The sequence below is a fragment of the Acomys minous genome (assembly GCF_964271855.1).
Source record: "Acomys minous genome assembly, chromosome: 15".
Classification (NCBI taxonomy): Eukaryota; Metazoa; Chordata; class Mammalia; order Rodentia; family Muridae; genus Acomys; species Acomys minous.
Window position 1 is genome coordinate 82205783 of NC_140497.1, and position 24574 is coordinate 82230356.

The 24574-nt window shown below is 42.9% G+C and overlaps 1 protein-coding gene and 1 long non-coding RNA gene across 2 annotated transcripts in view; one reads left to right on the forward strand and one right to left on the reverse strand.

Moving 5' to 3' along the window:
* Positions 1-518: 518 nt before the first annotated feature.
* LOC311584201 (uncharacterized protein) overlaps positions 519-24574 on the forward strand; it is a 53337-nt gene continuing 29281 nt past the window's right edge. The window contains exon 1 of the mRNA XM_084758302.1: positions 519-650. Within this exon, the coding sequence (XP_084614428.1) occupies positions 630-650 (21 nt within the window). The 5' untranslated portion in view covers positions 519-629. The remainder of the gene's footprint in view (positions 651-24574) is intronic.
* Positions 15224-22998, reverse strand: LOC311584789. The gene is made up of 3 exons (XR_014775002.1): positions 22767-22998; positions 20333-20432; positions 15224-15764 (listed from the first exon to the last, which is right to left on the reverse strand). It is a non-coding gene; the product is annotated as an uncharacterized lncRNA (long non-coding RNA).

A 24574-nucleotide genomic window follows, 5' to 3' on the forward strand; every position in this document is an offset into this window, starting at 1 on the left:
TCATTGTATAATTGCATTCTTTGCTGATCTGTTGTAATTTTCTTGGCAGAAAATTGGCGTGAGAAAGCCTTAGCTTGACCTCATCTCAAAACCTTGAGCTTTCATTTCAAGCCCTCTTTTCTGTCCCTGTGTCCAGACTGACTTCCTAAGGTGATGTCTTGTGCTTCCTCTATACGGTACTGAGTCTGAAAGACCCACTGTAAAGCTATAGCACTGTTTCTTGGGGATGGGAGGTAGAGTAAGAATGGTCCCGCTGCATACACAAGGCAGCGCGCACAAGCACTAAAAGTCCTGCAGAATGTTTCCTTAAATGCCACGAGTCTTCAGGTTGTGCCAGGTTTGTTCCCGTGAAGAGGAGGTTAAAAGGATAAAGAGTTATAGTTGTCATTTTCGCTGTATTAGCATCCTGAAAGGCTGTTTATCCCTTTAGTTCGGCTTGTAGAAGGCGGGAGGGTTTTATTCACCAATCAATGACGCTGTTATTCCCCTGTCCAATGAGAAGCGCAGATAATCGAAGGATTCCGCCCTTTGCTGCCATTTTGGAGCCTGTGCAGCAGCGGGGAGGGTCGTGTCAACTCTGCCTCGGTGACTGTCACTTTCGATTGCAGGCTCCTTGGAGAGGGCGCGGGATGCGCCAGGAGCAGAGAATGGTGAGTGTGCCAGGAGCTCCTGGATTCGAGGGTGGCGGGTTTGTGATTCTACGGTGGCTTAGGGCAGACGATCAGCGTCCAGATCTGCCCCCTCTCTGTCCTCTCAGTGTTGAGTCTGTGCTTTGGAACTTGAGCGTCTGCAGAAATTGCAGCTCTGGCAGGTTGGTGATGCTGTACCCAAACCGGGCTGTGAATGACAGTGGGTGATGAGCGCTGTTTGTTGTTTGTCTTCCTGCCCTCGCCATGACATTTGCCCTGCTTTGGTTCCCCCCCCCCCCCCCCCCGTGATCACTGTGTTTTGCTTTTTTGTACAAGGCAGCGACAGAGAGTATTAGCACACAGTATCCATGTTTTCAATAGGGGAAAAGAAGTGTGTGTGTGTGTGTGTGTGTGTGTGTGTGTGTGTGTGTGTAGTAGATAGATGGAGGGAAGAAAGAGGAAAGAGGGATAGGATAGGGATAGTTGTAAGATTTTCTGGAAGGGGAATATTTCTAAGGACTAGTTGCACCCAAAACAAACCAAACCAAACAAAAAACAAAACGGAGCAAGAGCAGAGCAGGGGAGCTGACTAAATGCTGGAGCTTTGTGACTAGCACCCAGAAATGCCTCTAATGGAATCATCTCAATTCCAAATGGCTTAGGAATTGTGTTGCCCATAGCACACAGAACCTCTTTCTTGGACTGGCTGACTCTACTCCATATATGCAGCTTTTTTAAAAAAGGGACTTCTCACTCTGGGAGGCAGAGACAGGTTGATGTTTGTGAGTTCGAGGCCAGCCTGGTCTACAAAGAGAGTCCAGCACAGCCAAGGCTAGACAGAGAAACCCTGGGTCTCAAAGGACATCTCATCGTTACGGCTACTCTCTCCATCATCCTGAGGTGTCCATTCAGCTTGGCCTTCCTCTTTATTGTGTCATATGTTTGTCCTTAATGGCTCTCTGGGCCCTTGGTGCAAGGCTCCTCGACCTTTCATGTCCCGAACTAGCACCACCTAGATGGCACTTTGAGTTTCAGTTTCTTCTTCCATCCTAGGATGGAGCATGGCCCACTTGGACCACAGTAGTATCAGCTTCTAGAGAAACAACCTCTCAGCAGAGAACACCCCTGGGATGGATTCTCAGGTCAGGATTTCACATGAATTTGCACTTTGGAACATTTGATGGGTAGGGTCTTACCTTCATGTAACTGTTCCTATTGCTGATCAGAACATGTAAGCTAAGTAAGTCCTTTCCTCCCCAAGTTTATTTTTTGGTGTGTGTATGTGTTTAAGATGTATTATTTACTATATATACAGTGTTCTGCCTGCTTGTATTATGTCTGCACTCCAGAAGAGGGCACCAGATCTCATATAGATGGTTGTGAGCTACCATGTGGTTGCTGGGAATTGAACTCAGGACCTTTGGAAGAGCAGCCAGTGCTTTTAACCTCTGAGCCATCTCTCCAGCCCTTGGGTTGTGTTCTTTATCACAGCAATAGAAAACAAACTAGGACAGGTAGAGGTGTATGCACAGCCTAAGTCAAGGAGAGCCCCAGGCTTTTAAGCTGCTCCTTATGCCTGTCTGGCTCAACTTCTCCTTAAAGACATTTCTCCCCGGAGTAGAGAAGGCAGGAAATCAGTCACCTTGCACCGTGTCACGATGACTAGGGATGTAGATTCGAGCAGAGGCCAAACATTGTGCAGAAATAACCTTATATTCTATATCTAAAGCTGCTGCATTTCTTGGACAGTGTCCAGAACCTTCTTATTCTATTGATCCAGGGTCGAAATAGACATTTACCTTGTCTCTGGTCACATGAGTGTACTTGCTTCTTCCTGTTGATACCTGTTGTTGAAGGACCATCTGTAAGTGGACCTGCGGATTCCGGATGAAACAAACTATGTAAGCTTACTGAGAACATTAAGTTTAAAAGTCGATGAGAATCGGGGAGTGGAGGGGCACTACCTAGGGGAAGAGTGCCAGTAGTATATATTTTGTAATTTTTCACGTTTACCATATCAAAGGGCTTACTAAATAGTCACGAAAGTATTAAGGTCACACATGGAGGTGGACAGTAAATGACTGAATTAGAAGGCCCAAGATAAGCTTGGGTCTCAACCTATACTATTTCAGCTTCATACAGACTTTCATTTGCCTTCCGGAGACTTTAACACGCTGACCTTATCTCTGTGAACTTCAATGTATAGTTCACCTTGTGGGCCATGCGTCGTATTTTGTGCATGGGGAGGCCAAATATTTTCTTGTTAGTGTTAGAAAAGCCCCTTGTTAGGATCTAGTATTGATGAAGGTGAGTAGGCAGGAAAGCAATCTTCAGGGGAGAGATGTAGTTTGTAAAGCCGTATATCTTAAGAATGATAGAATTTTAAAAAGAATTACTAGTTTATGTGTGGGCGCTTTGCCTGCATATAAATCTGTGTGCTATCTGCATCCTTGTGTCTGCAAGAGCCCAGGAGAGGGTATCAGATTCCCTGGAACTGGAGGTACCCACGATGTATGTGTTGGGAATTGAACCTCTGTCTTCTGGAAGAACAGTCAGTGCTATTAACCTTTGACTCATCTTTCCAGTCCTGGGAGCAAGTATCTTAATAATGCAAAGTGCTCCATGTTCCATCATGGAGACTACATGCTTTTTAGGCAGGGAAAAAAAATCTTTTTCTTTTTTAATTATGTAGAGCTATACCAAAGAAAACGCTTAGACAGCTTTCAAAGTATCTACATAACTTAAGAGAGACCCTTGCTCAGGCCTCTCTTACCCTCAGGCTCATACCCTCAGGCCTCGCTCAGGTTCTGTAGCTCCTGCATCAGCATCCTCTGATAAATGCAGCTTTCACTCCACATCACAGAAGCTTCTTTTTGCAGGAGATGGAAAGTATAACAGAAAAACACAGAGAACAACAGACTCTAAGGTGTTGATACATTTGACACATTTACAATACATGTAAGGCACAGTTGACACATTCACAGAACACCTAAGGCTCAGGTAACATCATTAAAGAGGAGGCAGAAAGAGTTAAAGAGCCAGAGGACCAGAATGGATGTGACAGGATAGTGTCTATACAATAAGGGATCGGCAACTGAAATCTCAACAATACGGTCACCTAAGCACAACCTACATAATGACAACACCAGTAGAGATGGTCCTTAAGGTCTTTTTCCTCCTCCTTTTTAAAAAAATAATTGGTTTATTTTTATATTATGTAAATTGGTATTTTGCCTGCAAGTATGTCTGTGTGAGGGTTTCACATCTTGGAGCTATAGACAGTTGTGAGCTGCCATGTGGTTGCTGGGACATGAAGCCAGGTCCTCTGGAAGAACAGTCATTGCTCCCAACTGCCAGGCCATCCCTCCAGCCCCATCCTCCTCCTTTTTCTGAGACAGAGTCTCACTATGTAGCTCTGGCTGTCCTGGAACTCACTATGTAGACCAGGCTGGCTTTGAATTCACAGAGATTTGCCTACCTCTATTTCCCAGGTGCTGGGATTAAAGGAGTGTGTCACTATGTTTTTGGTTTTGGGGTGTGTGTGTGTGTGTGTGTGTGTGTGTGTGTGTGTGTGTAGGATACCTAGTGTTTTATGAGGAGATCTTGGATCTTTTCAGAAAGATGTACACCTTAGATTTTGGAAAAGGAATGAGTGTCTTTGGCTAAGGAAGCCAAAAGCTTTACTCAGTCTTTAAAATTTTTATTTTTATTTATTTATTTTTTTGTGCACTGGTGTTTTGCCTGTGTGTATGCCTGTGTGAGGATATCAGATCCTGGAACTGGAGTTACAGACAGTTGTGAGCTTGCATGTGGATGCTGAAAATTGAGCCTGGATCCTCTGGGAGAACTAGTGCTAATAGTCTATTTAATTATCAGTCTAAACAACTGAAGATTGTAGGCACTAAGCATTGTATAATTGGCCAAATTTTATAGATTAAAATATTTGTGATATAGCAGATATAAATGAAAATTTCTTTGTAACAGAATTCTTCCTATTGGTCTCGTAGTGGTTAGCCAGCAAGTGAGACTTTATCTGAGTGAAAAGTATAAGCATATAAACAGCATTTGGGTAAAGTTCTATCAGGAGATCTTGGCTCACAAAGTAAAATAATGAAACATAAAATTCCTGTTCTTTGAGCCTTTTTTTTTTTTTGACAAATTGTTACTGAATGCAGACAGTTATTTAAGAAAGCCTTGTTGTAAACTGAATCAGATATGAGTTTTTAACATATGAATACTGAAAGAATCAGATGAAAAGGGGGTCTGGGTCAAACTTTTTTTATTTTTTTATTTTTTAGATTTATTTATTTGGGTCAGACTTTTGCCAGTGATTACGTATATACCTGAGGCTTTGAGCACGTGAGGAAATTCGGCACTAGAGACAAGGAGTTTCCCATGGTACCTTGTGACAGGGAGGAGGTCATCAACAGTTTTCTTTGAAATGGGTGATTAGGGGCTGGAGAGATGGCTCAGTGGTTAAGAACACTGCCTGCTCTTCCAGAGGTCCTGAGTTCCATTCCCAGCAACCACATGGTGGCTCACAACCATCCACAATGTGATCTGCTGCCCTCTTTGGCAGATAAAGTACTCATATACAAAATAAAGTTTTTAAAAAAAGAAAGAAAGAAATGGGTGATTTCCCTCCAAAGAAGACAGATCAGAATGTATGTAGTAGATTCAGGGATATCCCCATGTGGAATCTCTGCTTTGGATGCTGAGCATCTCCAGGTGTCTGAATTAGATGACATACTTCTTCTGTGATATTTCCATATCTATAATCTGTCCTTCTGTGACTGCAGGATTCCTCACGCAGGCAGCGGCTTTTGTTTCACCCTGGCTCCTGTTGAAGTGCATAGTCACATAATGATGTCTTGTGAAAAGCACTGACTCTTGTATTGCCTTACTGCCTGAAGGAGAGCTGGTGGAAAGGCTGTACTCGTGCTTGGGAGTCTAGCTTTATAGTCATTTCAAGCATAGGATTGGGGCTGGAGAGAGAGATGGCTCAGCGGGTTAGAGGTTATCCTGACAGCCGGGCGTGGTGGTGCAGGTCTTTAATCCCAGCACTCGGGAGGCAGAGGCAGGCGGATCTCTGAGTTCAAGGCCAGCCTGATCTACAAAGCGAGTCTAGGACAGCCAAGGCTACACAGAGAAACCCTGTCTCAAAAATCCAAACAAACATACAAACAACCCAAAAACCTCTTGGAGATGACCCAAATTCTATTTCCAGTGCCTACAACCATCCGTAACTGCAGCTGCAGGGGGTTATATGGCTCCTTCTGGCCTCTGAACACTGCATTCATGTGTGTCTATTCATACCCAGAGACACAGACATAAACACACAATGGAAAGTAAAGTAAAATCTTTAAACAGACAGAAATCGAGGAAGTCAATGAAGTGCTGTGCTCCAAAAGTGCCTTAAGGCCTCAGGGTTTTGGTAGAAAATCAGGGATTGAAAATCCTTCAGATGTTTGTTTTCAGTGATGGAGTGGAGGATATCTGAGCCCTTCATCCTAGAGAATGTCTTAGCCATGGCAGCCTTTTAGCGACAGAGGTCCTAATGGCCCTTAGCTTTTAGACCGTGCACACTTGAGAAAGACAACAGAAGCTTTAAAGGTAAAAGACTTAGCCAGGGAAAAGGTGGTGGTTTGTTAGGAATGGCCCCCACAGACTCCTTTATTTGAATGCTTGCTTGTTCATAGGGAGTGGCAGTATTAGGAGGTGTGGCCTTGTTGGAGGAAGTGTAGTCACTGCGGAGGCGGGCTTTGAGGTCATATATTCTTAACTTACACCCAGTGTGGTACACAGTCTCGTCTTGCTGCCTGTGGATCAAGATGTAGAGCTCTGAGCTCCAGCTTCAGCACCATCCTTCCCGCCAGGACATTAATGGACCAAACCTCGGAAACTGTCAGCCAGCCCCAGTTAAATATCGTCCTTTATAAGAGTCGCCGTGGTCATGATGTCCCCTCACAGCAATGGAAACCCTAGCTAAGGCAGAAAGGAATCTCCAGCCAGGGGCTTGCTTTCTGGAGGATGAGGCTTTGGAGAACAGCAGTCTTGCCTTGTGTCTTAGTTAGGGTTTCTGTTGCTATGGTGAAACACCATGGCCAAAAGCAGCTTGGGTAGGAAAGGGGGAATTTGGCTTATGTATCTGGCATCACAGTCCATTGAAGGCCAAGGCAGGAACCCAAACCAGGTGAGAACCTGGATGCAGGAGTTGATGCAGAGACCAAGGATGCTGCTTACTGGCTTACTCTCACGGCTTGCTCAGGCTGTTTCCACATGGTACCCAGGACCACCAGCCCAGGGATGGCACCACCCTATTTTATATAGACAATTTTTCAAGTGAGGTCCCCTCATCTCATCACAAGATAACACCAGCTTGTGTCAAGTTGACATAAAGTACCTAGCATGCTTTGGGAGTGGTTGCCTGGTTTCTTCTAATCTTAGTACCATTTTTCCTCCTCACCTCCCAAAGATTTGATGTGGTCATCTCTACAATCCTTTGTAATTGTCACAAGCAAAGATTGTGTGTGTGTGTGTGTGTGTGTGTGTGTGTGTGTGTGTGTGTGTGTGTGTGCCTGTTTGCATGTCACCTGATTGCCTCCAACATGAGCATCAGACGACTATTCAGACAGTGGCAAGCCAGACACATGTGAGAACAGAAAAAGAAAAAGAAAACAAGAATGTTAATTAAATCCCAGCACTTGGGAGGCAGAGGCAGGCGGATCGCTGTGAGTTCGAGGCCAGCCTGGTCTACAAAGCGAGTCCAGGGCAGCCAAGGCTACACAGAGACACCCTGTCTAAAAAAAAAAACCAAAAAAAAAAAAAAAAAAAAAAAGTAAAAGTAGCAGCAGAGTTTGGCTTTGGTCCAGAGAGTAGAAGCAATGTTAGGAGGCAGAATTTATCTTGTTACAAGGTTTCTTATTAAGGCAATGAATTCACTTGGCTTGTTGCGAGTCTCTTCCAGTCCTTCCATAGGGAGGCTCCTGCTGATCCCCCTTTTCTCTTTGTTTTGTGTCTCTTTCTTTCCCTCTCAGTCACCTGCCTTGCCTCTGTAAAACCACAGCACAAGACTACAAATGTCCTTAATGTTTGAATTTCAGAAATAGGCACTTCATAATCTAAACAGATGTGAAACCAGGAAAAAGCAAGGGTTGAAGGAAGCGGCCTTGCTTTTGTTTTTGTTTTTGAGACAGGGTCTCACTACATAGCTTTGGCTGTCCTGAAAATCGCTCTGTAGACCAAGCTGACTTTGAACTCACAGAGATCAACTTCCTCTACCTCTCCAGTCTGGAATTAAAAGCGTGTACCACCATGCCCATCCTGAGAATAACTCTTAAAATTCAGTCAGCTATAGGCACAAGTCTGTTCCTAAAAGCAGAAATAATTTCAGAGAATCCAGAAAACCTGAATTTTAATTTGGGATAACAGAATCACTTCAAATGAACAAGTACACAAAGGAAGCATCAAGAGGAGAGAGCAAGAGATTTTTTTTTTTATAAATTCTACATGACTAGGGTTACGTTCTGTAGCTCCACAGAACAGAAACTATCCTAAGGAGAGGAGCTGGAATGCTTATTTTTTCATGTTTGAACAGATAAAGCTGTTGCCTTCTTTTATTTCATTTTCCTGTCCTTTCCATGCCAGGTGAATAGCTGGCAGAGAACATCTGCCCTCAGCTGTTCTGCTCTTTATTTAGGACAGAGAGACCTCAACTGATGACTTTATGCCTTTTTGGTTATGAGCTCAGCCTTTGACCGTTGAGCCATCTCTCTAGCTCTTGATGACTCTTTTTGACCAGTTGATTACCTTGATCAGCCATTGCGGCCACAATCTTCAGTATGAAAAAAATTGGTTAGAAAGTTGTGAGGGAAAGTTTTAGTAGTGGGAGACTTTTTTTTCCCCTCCCTGTGAGATTTATCAAATATGTTACTGGCAGATAGAGGTCTGAACTGGGCGTTTCCAACTTCTGCTGATTTTATTTTACTTAAGCTTATGTGTCTAGCTGCCTGAATATATGTGTGTGTGTGTGTGTGTGTGTGTGTGTGTGTGTGTGTGTGTATGCATATATATATATGCACTATATCCATGAAGAAGCCAGCAGAAGTCAAAAGAGGGTGTTGGGTCCCCTGGAGCTGGAGTTACAGGTGTTGTGAGCTGCCACGTGGGTACTGAATTGAATCTAGGTCACTGGACGAGAAGCCAGTACCCTTAACTGCTGAACCATGTCTCCATCTCCCACTTTCAGTTCTTTGCCTTTGCTTAAACCGGTGATTCTCAGCCTTCCTAATCCTGTGGTTCTTTAATATAATTCCTCATGTTGTGGTGACCGCCAGCCTTATTTTTGTTGCTATTTCATAACTGTAATTTTGCTACATAATGTAAAAAAAAATCTCTGTGTTTTCCAATGGTATAAGGTGACCCCTGTGAAAGGGTTGGTCAACTCCTAAGGGGGGGGGTTGTGACTCACAGGTTTAAACTATTGAGTTAATGATCTTCATAGATTTGTAAAAGTAGCAAGCCTAGTAAGACCATAGTACAGATGAGAAATAAATTGTGAAGACCGACAGTATGGGGATACTCAAGGGCCCAAATTATTGTCTGAGGTTCTTTGTTTTTCTGCTAGTCCAATTATGATAAGCATAAAATACTAGAGGAATATCCCCAGAGATTCGTTTTATGAATATAAGTTGCTTATTATACACACACCCAAAATTAATTCATGGCAGATAAGCCCATTGCCCATAGGTTCCTGAAGCATTGCAAAATTTATATCAATAGAAACATGGTATAAGGGGAGTGTTTTCATTGCATAAAACAGGTGTATTATATTTCCTGAGGAGTGTGAGGGCCCTAGGTTGCTAATTGGGTGATAGATGAATTACTCATAGATGGGTGTTTGCAGAGCCTCAGTCAATGGAGTCTCCTTTTGCTAATACAGTCACTGTGCTAGCCTGCCTCAGTGTTGTCCCAGTGCTCAGTCCTAATCATGGCTGTTTTGTTATCTCTACTCGCCTTGTCCAAAACTTTAAGCTTGTTCATGATCATTTTCTATGTCAAATTAATTTCATTTTCTTTAAATTCAACTTCATTCAGGTTGTTACGCTCTGAGCTGAATGAAGGCAAATTTTGGTTAAAATAAAACACAAATAGCCTCTATCGCAGATTCTGATAGAGCCCTTGTTTCCGTTTGAAGCCTCACGAGCCAGGCCCTGACAGTGCCCATTTCTTTAAGCGTTCTCGTGGCCCACGCTCCTGTCAAAGTGGCCGGCGAATCTCTGCTGTTAGCGTACTTACAAGTGTCCTAACATCTTATCTTCTGCGTGACTCTACGTTCTGTCAAGTTGGCAGTGCACTTTTGACTTCCCATCATGTGGATTATTTCAGGAGCCAGTGACGTTTGAGGATGTGGCTGTGAACTTCACCTCAGGAGAGTGGGCTTTGTTGGATTCCAGTCAAAAGAAGCTCTACAGAGATGTGATGACAGAGACATTTATGAACCTGATCTCCATAGGTAAGAAAACACGCAATGATTTCTTATTCAGTTGGAGAACAGCTATTTCCGGCTCAGGTCTGTGGCTATCGGAAGGAAGCTTGATGGTGAATGTAGCATTTCTGGTCACATTGCACAATAACAAAATGTCAAATTTAGTAAGTGTTTGCATAATACTGAATTAAATCATGATGATTTCTTTGGGTTTGCTTTTTAGGGAAAACAGAGGAAAAAGAAAATATTGAAGGCAACTACCCAAATCTCAGGAAAAATGTGAGGTAATATACACTCAAAGAGAGAGGAGTTCATCTTAAATATTTGCAAGTGATAGGAAATCTGAGAACCAAGCAAATAATTCAGTACATCTCAAGGCAACTGATTTAATCTCAAATTTTCTCTACAAGTGCACTAAGCTGGGACATTGAGAATTAGAGGTTCCCAGCTCTGTAGTGTGTGAATACTGCCAAAATGTAGTGTAACACTAACCTATGTAAAACTGCTTTTAGTTTTTCATTGTCCCCAAGTTGTCCTTTATACAGAAAATTAGTATGCTTTATCAAGTTACCTTTCAGCTTTGGATAAAAGGTGTGTTTAAAAAAAGTGGGGGGTGTTCAGTAAAATGAATTTCAGGTTTAGATTGACACCTGTCATCAATAAACCACAGAAAGGATGTTTAACTATTTCAAAACCCATAATATTTGATGCACACCAGTTTTCATTGGGAATATTCAACTTTGTTAACTGTGGCACACACAGTATGTATGGAATGCCTAACGCAACAGTATTTAAGAACTGCATTTGTCTGCTACCTCCAGGACCTGGGCTGAATGTTCAGCTCATTTATATTTGCAAATTCTTTTAGAAGCAAAATCAGCTGTGTCGTTCTCCCTCCTGCAGGGCCTTCGTATGTGGCCCAGATGGACTTTACACTAGCGGTCCTCTTTTCTGCTGCTTCCAGAATATTATAAAAACAGTGACACAGCATCCAGCCTCCAGCCCTTCTTCTGGTGAATTATAAAAGAGTACTTAACGCTGTCCCCCTTATTTTTTGCAGAACTCAAGTAGTTGAGAGGGGTGGTGACTATGGAGATGGCAGTCAGTGTGGAAAAGCCCAGCAACGGACGGCAGAGCATATTGTTCATAGAGACATGCCTCCTGAAGTAACAGTATGTGCAAACAGTGTGCTTGCGAGAGACATCATTGTCCGTTCACCCTCGCGTGTGCACCTCACATGTGAAAGCACAGAGAACCTCTGTGGGTCTCAGGAAAATGTGGAGAAAGGATTTCTACACGAGAAATGTTGGAAGGATTCCACTTCCTCTGAGTCCTTTCAGACAAATCAAAGTCCTTCCAGAGAGACACCCTATCAAAATAAGCGACCTCATGGATTCTGTAGGAGTGACGCTGATGAGTATTGTGAGGGAATTCACGCTGGAGATAAGCTCCATGCATGGAAGCAAGTGGAGAAAGCCTTCCTGAGGTACCGTTATGGTCCAATATATGAACGAATCAGCAGTGGAGAGAAGCCGTTTGCGTGTAAACAGTACGACAAAGCCCTGGTCCATTCCAATCAGCATATTCCACACGAAATAATTCACCCCGAAGAGAAATGTTATCCGTGCAGGCAGTGTGGGAAAACATTCAGATATTCCTCATCCCTCCAGAACCATGAGAGAATCCACAGTGGGGAGAGGCCGTATGTATGTAAGCAGTGCGGGAAGGCTTTCATTCGTTCCTATGACCTTCTCATCCACGCAAGGATTCACAGTGGAGAAAAACCCTATACCTGTGAGCATTGTGGAAAATCGTTCACCCATTATAGCGGCTGGTACAGTCATGAAAGGATTCACACTAGAGAGAAACCCTATGTTTGCACGCAGTGTGGGAAAGCGTTTTCGTGTTCCACGTCATTTCGGAGGCACGAAAGAATTCACACGGGAGAGAAACCTTATATGTGTAAGCACTGTGGGAAAGCCTTCACTCATTCCAGTGCGCGCTACATTCACGAGAGGATCCACACCGGAGAGAAGCCCTATGTCTGTAAGCACTGTGGAAAAGCGTTTCTTCGTGCCAGTCATCTTAATAACCATGAGAGGATTCACACTGGAGAGAAGCCCTATGTTTGTAGGCATTGTGGGAAAGCCTTCATCCAACGTGATGCTTGTTACAATCATGAAAGAATTCACACTGGAGAGAAACCATATGTATGTAAGGAGTGTGGGAAAGCGTTTAGGATTTCCACATCCCTTCGTGACCATGAAAGAATTCACACTGGAGAAAAACCTTATGTCTGTAATTACTGTGGGAAAGCTTTTAGGGTTTCCACATGCCTTCACAAACATGAAAGAGCTCACATTGAAAAGAAACCCAGTGGGTAGGACTTAAAACCGTATGCATTATGTGGAATTGCCCTTGTCAACTTGAAGTTTTGTAAAAACCGTGTGCAGGGCCAGTGAGATGGCTTACGGTAAAAGCACTTGTACCAAGCTTGATAGCCAGAGTTGGAGCTTCAGAATCCTTGTGAAGAGAGAGAAATGAGTCCAGAGTTATCCTCTGACTTGCACATGTGCTATCCTTGGCATGCATACCCTCCCACGTGCATATAAATAAATGGGACAATTTAAAATACAGTGTTTTGTTGTTTTGCTTTGTTTTCTTTTGTTTTTTGAGACAGGGTTTTACTGTGTAACATTGACTATCCAACTCTCTCTGTAGACCAGGCTGGCCTTGAACTCAGAGATCCGCCTGCCTCTGCCTCTTGAGTACTGGGATTAAAGGTGTATGCCACCATTGCCTGGCCTTGAAATACACTTTTCTTTTTTGTTTTCTTTTCTTTTTTTTTTTAGTTTTAATTATGTGTAGGTGTGTGAGTATGTGCATGTGAGGGTTGGAGAGTGCATAGGGCAGAGGTGTCATGGTCCCCTTGAGTTGGAGTTCCAGGTAGTTTGAGCCTGCCTGTATCAGTTCTGGAAATTCAACTTGGGTCCTCTGGAAGAGCAGTGTCTGTACTCTAAGCTGCTTATCTTTCAGGCCCCATATTTTTTTTTTAAGCTGGAAAGAAATAGCTGGGATAGGAAACCTGAAAATGTGTAAATTTGGACACATAAGGAACATGAAGTCAGATGAAAGCCAGTTCTGTCAAATCTGCTGAAGCACAATCTTTTTTTCCCCTCGAAAATTACACTTTACATAAATTGTAATTTATGAACATTATGTTTATGTAGGTGCATGGGTACACATGCCAGAGTGCACGTGTGACGTGGACAGCTACAGGAGTCTGCTCTGTTCTTTCTAATGTGTCAGTCCTGAGAAGGGACTCAGGTCGCCTCCGAAACAACCTGCTGAGTAACCGCGCTGGTCCCGCTTCCTGCCTCTTACTAGGGTGGTTGAAGCTAGAGACTTACAAAAATGAATACAGTGATTTTGAACATAACGGGGAGCGTTAGGACCCGATTGCAACCAAATGAAATATTCAGCATTAAAAACGTAAGTTGTTTGTTGTCTCAGGGTGAAAGGGAATGGTTTCCTTTATGTTCTAAAAGTAAGAAATTCAAACAAATGTCTTCTTTTAAAAGTGGGATTTTGTGGAATTTGTAAAAGCATTGGCATGATTTTGCCTGTTGTCTCTGCCGTTTGAAAAACTGAGGCCACCAGAATACTGTCTTGAAGAACAACCATAGCAACAGTATAAGCCACATGTATTGAAGTGATGTATTTTAACCTGATAAATCAGTTTTGGTATTGAAACAAGGGCTCACTATGTAGCCCAGGCTGGCCGCTGTTTCAGTCAGATTGCCTCTGCCTCCCAAGAAATGATAGATATTAAAGGTCTGTGGGCATAAGGGTGAGACTTGGAGTGCCATCATGAAGTGCACTGAGTTAGACAAGTGGACATTGGAGGGTCTCCTCTATGGACTTTGGCCTTTGTAGCTATGAGTTTCTGGTTAGGTTTGCAGTAGTAGGCATTCTTAGAGTTATTTATCTCTCCCTGCTACCTCTCCTCAATTGCTTTCCCTTCCCCCTCCTGAGTTAGAAGCCCCCATTTTTCTCATTTCCCTCCATATCACCTGTGTCCTGCCGCCTCCCATTCTAGAGACCGTCCCCCTGCCTCCCATCCCTTTTTACTTTTCCTGGTATCTGGCTATTTGATATTCATGTCTGAATATTCACCATTAAACCAAAAGAGAGAACTTTTTGGGTTTCTCTTTTTGAGTCTCAATTGCTTAATTTATCACAGTATGTTCTAGTTCTACCGATTTACCTGCAGATTTCATGACGTCACTTTTCTTTACATCTGACTAGACTTCCATTGGGTGCCATGTTTCCATTATTCATTCATCAATTGTGGGCGTTTAGGTGGCTTCCATTTCCTAGCTATTGTGAATAAAGCAGCAATGAATATGGCTGAACACCCATCTATAGAGTAGGACAGTGAGTCGGGTTGGCTAAAGGGTAGTGTAGCTGAGTCATATGGTAGATTTATTTTCAGCTCTTTGAGAATTCTTCACACTGTTTTCCAGAGTGGCTGAGTCAGTTTGCAATCCTACTAAAAGTGAGTGAGGATTCTTTCTATGCATCCCTTCAGCGTTTGTTGCTTCCTTGGTCTTAGCCATTCTGATTGAGATAAAATGAAGCCTGTTTCTCTTGCTTTGCGTTTCCTAAGGAACAGGGTAATGCACAAATCTGTTTTGTTCATGATGTCAATGGTGGTGTTTCAAGTTTTTCTCCATTTAGGATGATGTTGGCTGTAGGTTTTCCATACATAGCCTTTATTATGTTTAATATGCTTTGTTGCAGAATGTAGAGAAATCAAACTGGAGGCAAACTGGAATCTTTCTTGTGACTAGCGTTCAGAGCGCCTTCCAAATAATTATGTTTGCACCCATATATTAGTGTTGCTTTCAGCCTTGGTCAGAGAGACTATTGTTTTTATTGGGCAATGGGTTTAAGTGGTCCCAGTGTTAATGAATGGATTAAAATGTTTCATCCAATAAATGAATGATTTATATTACTACCTCCAAGGCTTATGGAAAATTGTGGAGGAAGCAGAAAGAATGTAAAGGGCGGAGGATGTGGAAGAGTACTGGGCATGGCTATTTTCTGAACATGACATGGATGTTGCACTTGTGAACTGACAGAAGCTGATGTTACCTGCATAAGACTGGGCCCAGCACAGGTTCAGTGGAGGGTCATAAGGACCTACCCCTCCTCGAAAAGATAGAGTTAATCAATGGCTGCTGGAGGAATATAAATCATATTCCTCAAAGATGTATTTACTAGTATATTTGCCCTGGCCAAGTAAATAACCCTTAGTATTCTCATGAAAGCAATCCTAATTAAATGCAATGATACACACACACACACACACACACACACACACACGAGTAGGAGTGGGAACTTACTGGGAAGTTCAGTTGGAGGATAAAAGAGAAAATTGAAGACAATGGGGGTATATGAACAAAATAAATTATAAATATATATATGAATATGTATATACTTGAGGGGCTGGAGATATGGGCCAGTAGAAAGAGCACTTGGTGCTTTCCAGAGGACCTGAATTCACTTCCCAGTCAGGTGGCTCACAAATGTCTGTTGTCTCAGTCCAAGGGAGTCTGATGTTACTCTCTTGCTTCTGCAGATACCTGCATACAGAAAGGAACACAGGCATATGCATAAGTAATACATAAGTTGTGAAGAAAATTTAAAATATCTTTTAATAAAGATTGTTTGAGGCTGGAGAGATGGTTCAGCAGTGAGGAGCACTGTTTTGCTCTTTCAGGTGACCAGGTTCAATTCCCAGCATCAGTTTACTTGGTGGCAGACAACTGTATTTCAGGATCTAGCCCTTTGGGGGCACTAGGCATGCAAGTGGTCCACAGATGTACATGTGGGAAAAACACCCACACACATGAAAAAGGCTACCATGATATATAGACTTTTGAACTTTTTAAAACCTACTTTATTTGGGGTTTTTTAATGCCTCCCTTCCAACCCACCTACCCTAGAATTCTGTCTGCATTTCAGCCATGTGAGCCAAAGATGTAATAGGAGTATCAGGTATTCTGGAAAGAGCCATTACTAGCCGAGGAGCCATTTCATGGTTCAAATATATTCTTCCTTCATGCCTCACAATAAAGGCAAGTTGACCACATACAGTGACACACAGATTGCCCTTGGGCAGACTTTGAACTTTTTCAATCCTTCTTTATTTGTTTTCTTTAATGCTTATGCTTCCATGCCAACCCACCTGCACTAGATAGGAGAGAAAAGAGGTTAATGGTAACAGAAGAAGTAGACCTTCTTAGACTCAGTTCTTTGGATCGATTCTACTCTTTCGGTGTCAGAATTTCAGCAGACCCGTTAGACAGCAAACCGGCAATTCAGCAAAGGTGACTGCAACCGCAGCAGCCAGAACCCAGAACTTTGAAGCATTGTATGGAGCATTTCTCTCGAGGAATGTCTTGAAATGGAGTGATGAACAGCCAAATGATGGGAAGCAATACCAAAGCAAACAAACAAAAAAAAGCCCACCCTCTCTCTCTCCCTCCCTCCCTCCCTCCCTCTCTCTCTGTCTCTGTCTCTCTGTCTCTGTCTGTCTGTCTTTCTGTCTGTCTCTCTGTCTCTGTCTGTCTGTCTGTCTGTCTGTCTGTCTGTCTGTCTGTCTGTCTCTCTCTCTCTCTCTCTCTCTCTCTCTCTCTCTTGCCTTCTTGATCTTGCCCTTGCTATCGAGTCCATTCCTTCATTGGCATTAGAGCCCACATCTTTGGGATTCTGGCATATACTGAAGACTGACTGATATGCTCAGCTTTGTGGACTGCTACTGGATTCCTGGACCTTTTATTCATAGGCAACCAATTGTTGTATTGGACTGACTTTAAGTCATCATAATAAATGCCCTTTCTCTCTATATATCAATTCACTCTATAAGTTCTGTTACTCCAGAGACCCCTGACTAATACAGGTATACAGTGAGACTTTGTTCCAAAACAAACAAATAAATAAAGAGTATTTCTGAAGATTTGGCAAACTCAGTGTCCAGCCTACATCTCAGCCATTTCTTTCCGTGTTTCCATGTTGTCTTGGTTAATATTGATTGTGATCCAGATTGTGTCCAAAGTTACCTTTAATGTTGTTGGACTCATTTTTGCACTATGGCTTTGAGAACCTCCTGAGGCACAGTTGACATGGTGATCAGTAAAGTGAGATAGGAAAAAACCTTGGCCTGAATGTGAGCAGCACCATGAAAACGGGCAGAAAAGCAAAGTTGCATTTGTAAGATTTTTTTTTAACCTGGTGAATGTGATTTTACTGCTACTGTCTTGAAACAGCAAAATCTGCCATCTTCAGCTTTGGATTGTACTAACGCCTCTTCAGGAAGCTTCCAGGACGTAGGTTCAGAACGCTTTTTGCACCATCAGTCCCTTTTGTTGTGATGCTTCCCACACATGGTTCTTAGTATATACTTGTTTAGTAATTTCTCCCACCTATTATATAACAGCCAAATGCAGCAAGATGTCTCCTCTCAGTCGCTGAGTTGAAACGTTTTTCTCCCTACTTCAAAGAATATGATGGGCATCACAGAAACAAATGTAGCAAGCCAGCCACTGGAGAAAAAACTGCCCTTCAACTGCTGATAGCACGCTGGCTGAGAAAACTGTGAACAAGCAGGACACTGGAAATTTGACTGTTCAACTTTGCAGAGACTAAATGGTTGGTCCTTCAAAATCCCTGCTGTACAGAAAAGCCTGTCAGATAGTCTGGGGCAGTAGGCTGAAGACTGGATGCCCAGTGACACAGAAAAACCTCTGGTGAATGTCCAGGCCGTCAGCTGTCTCTGTCATTTCTAGTTCTGGAAGCTATTTGCTCTCTGCTTCCTATATACTTGGGTAATATTATTTCCTTGTAAGTTTCTGATGGGATTGAAGACTAGGTAGTCATAGTCTTACTATAATTAGGTTTAGTTGTTTAGGAGCTAAGACAATATTTTAGGTCTAAAAAGATGTTTTAAGGTCTAGGTGATGTATTTAGGTTGACAGACATGAGAACTGATTTAGGTACAGAATTTAGGACTTTCCAGTTTAGGAAAGATAGTGGCATACTTTTTCCAAGTATGCCAAATACGAATGGACTGGGCAGTGTAAATGTAATTCTTCCCTAATAATTTTAAGAGTTGATCTTTTTGTATATAATTTATTCATGTTAAACAAAAGCCATTATTTTTAAACAATAAGGGGATATGTGTGTTTTGGTTTCTTTGTAAACTCAGGTGTGTTACACAAGTATATTTTTCTTCTAATCCCAAGTGTGAAATTTTATTCTGAGCTTTAGCTTGTCCACACACACCTCTTAGTTGTCTTGTGAGGGGTGTGGCTTTGCCGTCTGGTGATGGCCTTCCTCCTCCGCGTGGAGAGAGGCATGGTCTAGGGCTCTGATGATGTACTCAGGAGCCCAGAGAGCTTGGTGTGGTGTGCAGTGTTGGCGTGAGGGTGTAACAGCTGGAAGAGGCTAGAGACAGATGCTGCTGCGGTTTGGAGCAGACCGATGGAGAGAAACAATTTGGGGAGCAGCAGTTTGGAGCAGACTCCTGGTTGGTCTGCTGTTGACGGAGATGGGTATATCTGCAAAGAGCCCAACTGAGCCTAAACAGCTGGGAGAAGTAAAGGGGCCTCCTCTCTCCACTAATATTCTTTCTTCTGTGTAAGGTTGGGCGGTTGGGAGGTTGAGGCATAAGAACTCCAAATAACGTAGAATTTAAAAGAAAGAATGCTCCATGGTATTTTTCATGGGTGAGGACAGGGAGGGACTTGAAGGAAAGGAGTGAGAGGGCTGGGATCAGTCTGTAAAGTGATTAAATAAATACAATTTAAAAATAAAAGTAGTCTGGGGGCCGGAGAGATGGCTCAGCGGTTAAGAGCACTGACTGCTCTTCCAGAGGTCCTGAGTTCAATTCCCAGCAACCACATGGTGGTTCTCAACCATCCATAATGTGATCTGATGTGCACTGTATATATAATAAATAAATAAGTCTTTAAAAATTAAGTAATCTAATGTAAACTAAAAATATTCAAATCTCTGAAAGTAAACAACAACAACAACAACAACAGGAACAAAACTGGAATAAAGATAACCAGGGAAGCTAAAGACAGCTTTTGGAACTCTGAGTTGGGCTTTTTATTGTTGATTTCATTTTTTAAGACAACAGATTCTTACTGTGCAATCCTCGCTGCCTTTGAATGCCTGTTTTGGCCTTTCAGGTACTGAAATGAAAGGCATATGATACCATGCTCATTCAACTCTACAACTAGAATTTTAACACACACACACACACACACACACACACAATCTAAAGACAAAAGAAGAAACTGAATAGAAAATTTGCCTACAGAATATGAGAAAAATATCAGCTAACTACAGAATGGACCAAGGATTAAATGTAGAATATGTAAAAAAAAAAAAAAAAACTAGAAGAAAAGAGAGGAGGAGGAAGAAGAAGACAAAGAAGAAGAAGAGAAGAAGAAAAAGAAGAAGAAGAAGAAGAAGAAGAAGAAGAAGAAGAAGAAGAAGACGACAAGCTAAAAAATCCATATTAAACTGAATTTGTTTCTGTGACTGATCCAATGCAGGAACTGCTGCAGCTACAGAAACCACCAGACACTGGAAGGCTGAAACCATGTGAATAGACCTCCACCAGGAAATATACAGAAGGTGTGCTGGTGGGCAGTTTATTCAGTAATTTCAGAGCAACTGCTACTGGAACCAACATCATCACCTCAACAGCAAATGAGAAACTGTGACCTGAGCACAAACTCTGAACAGTGCTTCAGGCACCACAAAGCCACAGGCCAGCAGGTGGCATCCCATCAACTATGGATACAAGTTTGTCTCTGCTAATACCAGCTCATTTAATGGACTTCAGTTATCCATTTTGTTTGTTCATTTTATTGTTGTTTTTGAGGCAGAATTTTTGTTAATGTAGCTCTGGCCGTCCAAGAATTCACTATGCAGACCAGGCCATGAACTCACAGTGATGCATCGGCCTTTGCCTCCAGAGTGCTGGGATTTAAAGGTATGGGCCACTGTGCACTGCCACTCAACGAATCCATTTTCTACCAAGAAAAAGCAACAACCAATGAATACAACCACTGAGTTACAAAAAAAAAATTCACACCAGCACTCTTCAACATAAAATTGAAGAAATATAAAGACTAACCTTTGAATTTGGACCAAAAAAAGTCTGGAGGAATGTCTACATCCACAAGTGTAAACATCATCACAGTCCTCAGGATCATACTGGTACAGCGGTCCCTTCCCTAGCGATGAGACAGAGATAGATAAGACCTCTGAGAACTCTGCTTCCTCTGCCAAGAAAACTCTTTCAACGCCGTAATATTCACAAGAGGCACCATATCACCCTCAGTGGCGTTAAGGTGTTGTGAGAGGTGAGGTTATCTGAGTCTGGAGGGCAGACTTACATCCAGGGTTTGTGCTTCTGTGTGGTGACTTTTAAAGACAGAGGAGGGAGATGTGGAGGAGCCTAAATATGTGCCCTATCTGGACTGTGGGCTGGCTCTTAGGTGGAAGGGGTGGTGGTAGAAAGGGGCTGAAGGGGGAGCTTATAGGAGACTCCTCCATGGTTTCGTTAAGGGGATTTCCCAGGAGGGTTACCCTGGGTGCGTGAAGACCCTCAGACTATCGCCACCACAATGTTCATCCCTAGAGCCTCTTGCCTCTTGTACTTTCTAGTTTTTTGCATCAACTCCCTTTGTGGGAGTTGTGGTTTCCAAAAGCTTTTGGGGGCTGCCGAAGAATGATAATCAGTCATCTTGAATAACTCTATCCTTACAGGTGATGTGCCTAAGTGAGAAGACAAGAATCCTTATTTTATCTGTTTCGAGAGGAGGCTTTGGATTTTCAGTACTAAAAGTGGGATTTCAGCTAGTTTTCAGTGTGAGCAAGCTGGGAGGGTGGCCGTTTTTCTTGGATTATTAAAAGAAACCAAAGAATCACTGATGATTATGTATTGTTTTAAACAAAATCTCAAATCAATCAACTTTACCAATAAAGACTCAGGAGCCAGATATATTGGGGTGAAAGCCTGATAGCTCAGAAAGGCAGAGAAAATTCCCAGCTGACCTTCCCTCTCAGTCAATGTCCCAAAAGGAGAAAACGCTCCTTCTCCACACCTTCTCAAAAAACAAAACAAAACAAAACAAAAACCTGAAACGGAATGTCCTTCCTTTCTACTTCCTGTGCATCTCTCTGTCTTCCTGACTTCATCTTCCTCTTTATGTTTCTTTTTTTCCTGTGTTCACTCCCTGTCAACTAGTTGCTTGTTCCAACTCTTGACCTGTGGTTGACTTTATTTAATCCTGTTCACAATAAGCAGAAAGGTCATGGATTAAAAGTAAGTGCTGTGGCTGATCCACAGCCACGTCACAAGTATTAACAGGCTTTTCTAGTAAATGACAATTTCTGGGTTCACAGTGTGATCAAACACTTTCCTTCCTTTTGTCTAAATAAAAAGGGAAGATCTTAACTCTACAAAGTAAAACTATTTGCAATGAAATTGTTTCTGCAAAGCTTTCCCCAACATCAAGACTGGTTGTATTGGCAGTCTTAGGAGTAAGTATGTTTGAATTCATTGCTCTGAAGATGTTTGTGTCGGTCTCCTATGAACTCAGGAATCTGAATGTCCTGAGCAGTTTGTAGTCCAAAGCTGACTTCTGTACAGCGCTTACATGCACAAGAATCCTCTCTAGTGTGAGTGGTTTCATGAATGCCACAGGAACTTGAAATAGTGAAGGCTGTTTTCACAATGCAGACACTGGTAGTATTCCTTTCCAATGTGAGATTTATGCTTGCTAAAATGATGAAAAGAAAAGAACTGTTTCCCACATAGCTACAGACAACCTCTTTCTAGGGTGAATTCTTTTATGATTCTTGTGGCAATGGAACCTGTGAGAGCTTTTCCATAATGCTTATACCCATTAGCTTACTATCTACTGTGAGGCCTTTTATGATTGTCATGCCAACTGGAGGTAGTGGAAGTTTTGACAGAGTGCTTATATGCACAAGGCTTCTGTCCAGTGTGACCGCATCCGTGAATGTTACAATAACTGGATTGGGTGAAGGCTTTTCCACAAAGCTTGCATGTGTAAGGCTTCTCTCCAGTGTAAATTCTTTCACGACAGTGGCAGGAACTCAAATTGGCAAATGTTTTGCCACAATGATTACATGCATAAGGCTTCTGTCCAATATGAATTGTTTCATGAATGTTGTGATATGTGGAATTGGTGAAGGCTTTCCTACGATGCTTACATACATAAGGCTTCTTTTTAGGGTGAAGTCATTCATGCCTCTTAAGACAAAAAGAACTATTGAAGACCCGGGTTTTCCTTTTAGGGCACTAAGTCTAGGTTGGCTAGAGCCAAATGGTGGAGCTATCTTATGTGGAATAAACAGTAGGGGCCTGCTGAATACACGAGGAAGCGAGTCTACACTAAAATCCCAGAGGATGTTCTGCTTAAATGCAAGGATTCCTCAGGGTTACTTCAAAGGGAACGCCTGGGTTACAAGTGACTATTGCTTTTTACCTATCACTTTTATTTGCTTCCGTCATCGGCAAGGACGTCGATCCAGCTTACTCATGAAATAAGAAGGCGGGTCCGGCAGCTTTCGCCAATCAGGGTCGCTGTTGCTTCCTTGCTGGAACTCTCAAATGAGGAACACGAATGTTCTGAGGTTTCCGCCCCTGGCTCCATTTTTGAATCCCGTGCAGCTTTTGTGAGGTGTGTGACAGCTGCTTTCCCTCAGTGTCACCTATTTTGCCGGCAGGCCCCTTCAGAGGACCTCTGCGCGCGTCCGAAGTTGGAAATGGTGAGTGTGCCGTGGCTCCTGGAGTCCTGGGCTCCGCCGACCCGACGGTACCCCTGGCGCTGTGCTGCGCTGTCTTGAAGTAGAGCGTGGCACCCGCGGAGCCTGGAGTCGGGGAGTCTCCTCCGGCCCTGTTGCTCTGGAACTGCTTTTTTCCCAGCCCCTCCCCCCTGCCCCCCCAAGCCTGTCATGGGGAATCCGCGCAGTGAATCTGCGCATGGCCGACATTGCAGTGCTGACGACCGGCTGGTGACGCAAGAGTCCGGATTAAGCTGTTGCTGCGTGTTTGCCCTTCCACTTGCTTTTGACCTGCTTTATTGTTTCCTGTGACCTCCTTGGTTTTGTATTGGTTTTGCTCTAGGCTGCTTCTCCAAACAAAAGGGTTATGTGATCTGGGTTTGCTGTTTGTTCTTTCGTTTGTTTGTTTGGTTGGTTTGGTTTCATTGTTTTTCAAGACAGGGTTTCTCTGTGTGACCCTGGCTGTCCTGGGACTCACTCTGTAGACCCGGCTGGCCTTAAACTCAAAGATTCGTCTGCCTCTGCCTGTAATGTGTTTTTTGTTTGAGGTTTCTTTTCTTTCTTGTAGCTCATTATGTAGACTAGGCCTACCTCGAACCCTTAGGAAAAAATATTACTCTCTTAAGTTGTTTCCTTTGCCTTTAATATAGTTGGTCTCTCTAGACAGTGTAATTTGTAAGTATTGGGGAACTCTGAGAAAGTCCATCTGAGAGAAAAACACCTTTGTCTTCTACCTTCTGGAGAAAATGTTTTGTGTTTGAGAGTTGGGTTTTTTTAAAATTTATTTATTATTATGTATACAGTGCTCTGCAGGCCAGAAGAGGGCATTAGATCACATTATAGATGGTTGTGAACCACCATGCGGTTGCTGGGAATTGAACTCGGGACCTCTGGAACAGCAGTCGGTGTGCTTAACTGCTGAGCCATTTCTCCAGCCCGAGAGTTGGTTTGAATGTGCAAAACATTTAAAAATTTATTGGTGTTGTTCATGTGTGACAAGCCAGTCTTTGGGCTCCCGTGTCATAGCATACTATGTAGGCCTAAGGACTGCCTTGTGGGCTGGAGTTGGTTTTCCTATACATTCCCTGGGATCAGGGATCAAACTCAGGGATCAAACTCAGGTTATGACATTTGTTAGATGACGGCTTTTACCTGCCCCCTTATTTTTTATTTTTTATTTTTATTCTTGAAACCGGGTCTCATGTGTCCCATGCTGTCATGGCACTCCATCTGTAGCTGTAGATGGCATTGAACTTGTGGTCCCCCAGCCTTCACCTTTCACATTTTTGGGATTTCAAGGCATAAGGCACCACGCTTGGTTTGGAGTGGTGCTGGAGATGGAGCGGACAGAAGGAGTTGCTGCGTATTACGCACGCACTCTGCTAAGTGAGCCACATCCTCAGTCCTGCAGAACAGTTTCTAAAAGTAGACCCCTTTCTCCCTCAGATTCTAGAAGGAAGATCCTAAGACCTTCTGAGGTTCCTGAGCAGCCCTTGTGCCATTTGGCTGCTTAGCATAATCCTCTTTAGTTGCAAACATGAAATGCATACTAATGAGGGTA